Raw genomic sequence first — 3,855 nt, 5'->3', positions numbered from 1 at the left:
AATAGGAGCAGATCATTTTTGGGAAATTATTTGTGTGGGAAAAATCAATTTAGGTTTTCACGGACCTATTTTGCAGAAGAGCAGATTCGGTTGGATAGTCGCGGGTCCTATCCAAGCTAGTAGCTTTTCCGTAGTACAGTGTAATTTCTCGAAAAACATACAGATAGACAAACAATTAGAGCGCTTCTGGTCGATAGAGGAATTTCCGTACACGAAGGCACTATCTCATGAAGAGATTTTAGCTGAAACGCATTTTGTTGAAAACACCAAGCGAGACGAAAAAGGGCGTTTTGTTGTTAGCATTCCACTCAAACTCGACCCCGAACTGCTCGGAGATTCTCAGGAAGTCGCGAAAAAACGATTTCTGAGGCTAGAGCGGAAATTGCAAAATTTTCAAACCTTTGGCGATCAGTATAGGAAATTTATTGATGAATATCGTGCACTTGGACATATGGTGAAGGTCACTGAACCTGATAACGCAAAAAATGTCTACTATATGCCACATCACGGAGTCATCAAAGAAGCTAGCCTTTCAACTAAACTCAGGGTGGTTTTCGATTCATCTTGTTCAACCACAAGCGGGTATTCATTAAATGACCTGCAACTAGTCGGGCCGACTATTCAGTCGGATTTGTTCTCGATTCTACTTCTCTATAGAAAACACAATTTCGTGATTGCGGGTGACATTGAGAAAATGTATCGCATGTGCCTAGTCGACCCTACTCAGAGATCTCTGCAAAGGATTCTTTGGCGTGATAATCCCGAGAATCCAGTAGATACCTACGAATTAACGACAGTCACTTACGGCACTTCCTCTGCTGCCTTCTTAGCCATACGCTGTCTCTATCAGTTAGGGGTTGAATGTGAGGATGCCGCGGCGGCTGAGGTGATTAAGCACCATTTTTATGTTGATGATATGCTAACGGGGGGTGCTACAGTAACAGAAACTGTTGAAACTGTCAACAAAGTTATCAAGGTCCTTGAATCGGGAGGTTTTCATTTACGTAAATTCATTTCAAACAGTTCGGAAATTTTACAACGCTTGGTATCGAAAAATGACAGTCAATTAGTAGATCTCGGCGTAAATGAAAACGCGAAACCCCTTGGTATGATATGGAACGCCTTAACAGATCGTTTTTTATACAAAATATCAGTAGGAACTTCCAACAGGGTTACAAAACGTACGGTTCTCTCCGAAACTTCTCAAATCTTTGATCCTTTGGGACTACTAAGCCCGTCGATTCTACTAGCCAAACTCATCATGCGTGACATATGGATGGAAAAAATTGATTGGGATGAATCCTTGCCATCAAACTTACACACTCGTTGGTTGCGGTTTCGGGATGAACTGAAGGATTTCAATGAACTTTCTATACCTAGAAGAGTTATTTGTCCCGAATTCGTATCGCTAGAAATCCACGGATTCTCGGACTCGTCTGCGCATGCGTATGGAGCGTGCGTCTACATAAAATCATGCAACTCTCGCGGTGAGGCTTTCGTGAATTTAGCTTGCGCAAAATCTAAAGTAGCGCCTCTGAAGATTCAAACTATACCACGTCTAGAGCTCATCGCTTCCTTGCTAATGTGTCGAATGGTTGATAAGGTTAAAAACTCGCTAAAGTTGAAGGTAGATCTTATCACGTACTGGACAGATTCAACTGTAGTCTTAGGTTGGATAGCAACGCCGGTCAACTTATTGCAAGTTTTCGTAGCCAATCGTGTTGCCGCCATCCAAGAGCTAAGTGACTCAGCGAATTGGCATCACGTGCCCACTGAGGACAACCCTGCTGACCACGTGTCGCGAGGCATCGTACCCGGTATGCTCGGTTCATTGAAAATTTATTGGTGTGGACCGAGTTGGCTGCAAGAGAGCGAAGGAGCTTGGCCCTTCATGCCAACAAAAACTTCGACACTACCCGAACTCAAGAAAGTTGTGTTTGTTCACAAGGCTACCATTGAGACTCTCGATATACTCGAAAGATATTCAAACTTAGCAAAAATTCGTAGAATAGTAGCCTATTGCTTGAGATTTCGAAAAAACTCTTCGTGTCATAAAGATGATCGAAATTTAGGGCCGCTCACATGTGATGATATCGATAGCGCAAATTCACGTTTAGTTCGTTTAACGCAAAATACGTTCTTTCGTAATGAAATTCGCTCCATTCGCGAAGGGAAAGGTTTAGATCGATACAGTAAAATACTGAAACTAAACCCTTTTCTTGACGAGCAAGAAATTTTGAGGGTTGGAGGAAGGCTGGCCAATTCGAACTTTTCTTTCAGTCAGAGACACCCGATTTTATTGAATAATAAATGTCAGTTCACTGTGTTGCTGTTCTCATTGGAGCATACACGATTGATGCATGCTGGACCTCAGTTATTATTAGCACATATTCGACAAACATACTGGCCAATTGCTGGTCGCAGCCTAGCTCGACGGATAGTGCATGAATGTGTAACGTGCTTCAGAACGAAACCCACCACAACCAACCCTCTCATGGGAAATCTTCCGGCCACTAGGGTGAATCCTTCTCCTCCGTTTTTCATCTCATCGGTAGATTACGCTGGACCTTTCAAGGTCAAGGATCGACAAGGTCGTGGTTGTAAGATAAGCAAGGCCTACGCTAGCGTTTTCGTCTATTTCACCACTCGCGCAGTTCATATAGAGTTAGTGCCTGACCTAACTAAAGATTCATTTATCGCAGCCTTTAGGCGTTTCATAGCAAGGCGAGGAAAACCGTCTCGAATGTATTCTGATAACGGAACCAACTTTGTTGGAGCTTTCAATGAGCTTCATGATCTCGGCGTTTTCCTCAAAACAAATTCGAAAAACATAGCCGAAACAGTAGAAAATGAAGGTATTTCATGGTCCTTTATTCCAGCGGCTTCTCCGCACTTTGGTGGTCTCTGGGAGGCTAGCGTGAAATCGATGAAACACCATTTGATACGCGTAGCGGGAAATGCATTACTCACCTTCGAGCAGTTCTACACACTGCTAGTGCAAATCGAAGCAATCCTCAACTCGAGACCCATGCACCCACTATCTTCTGACCCATCAGACCTCAATCCCCTCACGCCCTCTCACTTTATCATCGGCCGTCCCATGATCTCCATCGCAGACACTAATCTGCTAGCAGTTCCTGACAACCGGTTGAAACACTACGAGCGAATTCAGCAGATCCAACAGCATTTCTGGAAACGCTGGTCCTCAGAGTATGTATGCGAGCTCCAAGTGCGTACCAAGTGGAGAACCAACCAAGAGGCACTAAGGAAGGACGACCTAGTCATAATCAAGGATGACAACCTCCCCCCATTCAAATGGGCCCTCGGACGAATCGTATCAGTACATCCTGGAAAAGATGGTATTTCTAGAGTGGCCACGATCCAGACCAAGGCAGGCCTCTTGCGACGAGCCTTCTCCAAAATCTGTGTTCTACCCAAAGCAGATAGTTTTTTATTGAAAGAAGGTGGTTCTTTCAAGGCGGGGGCTATGTCGAATATTGGCAACACCGAAGAACCGGGCGCTAAACACCCAGCGTCTACCCCTCCATGCACAGCTACCTGCTGAAGGGTTTTTTCCATCCTAACATCCCAAGACAAAGACACTTGCAATAGACACTCTTTACAGTGAACACATTTCATTTTTATCATTTTGTTAGTTTTCGCAATAAAGCGTTAGTAGTGAATGTGGTGCCATTTTATTCAAATACAGTCCACAAAAACTCAAAACCACATATAAGTCATTCTGAAGATCCACAGCCATCTTGTTCATCTAAAAAAGCGCCTTCAGAAGAAGGAGAAGGGCTTTGGGACGCCCATGATAAATCTACTTGTCACTTAACTGGTGTGAAGAACAGT

The 3,855-nt window shown here is 43.8% G+C and overlaps 1 protein-coding gene across 1 annotated transcript; it reads left to right on the top strand.

The window, feature by feature from the left end:
• Positions 1–451: 451 nt before the first annotated feature.
• LOC141484183 (uncharacterized) lies at positions 452–3,565 on the top strand. Its single transcript, XM_074179276.1, has one exon. It carries the CDS (start codon positions 452–454, stop codon positions 3,563–3,565), a length of 3,114 nt encoding a protein of 1,037 aa, XP_074035377.1.
• The last annotated feature ends 290 nt before the right edge of the window (positions 3,566–3,855 follow it).

This window comes from Leptinotarsa decemlineata, unplaced genomic scaffold, assembly GCF_025532065.1.
Source record: "Leptinotarsa decemlineata unplaced genomic scaffold, Ldec_3_MD MMD2_tig00005002_RagTag_RagTag, whole genome shotgun sequence".
Classification (NCBI taxonomy): Eukaryota; Metazoa; Arthropoda; class Insecta; order Coleoptera; family Chrysomelidae; genus Leptinotarsa; species Leptinotarsa decemlineata.
This window is presented reverse-complemented; position numbering and strand designations above follow the sequence as displayed.

What these genes read in the sequence shown, in the direction of transcription:
- LOC141484183 (XM_074179276.1), top strand. Translation starts at nt 452, where the DNA reads ATGGTGAAGGTCACTGAACCTGATAACGCAAAAAATGTCTACTATATG.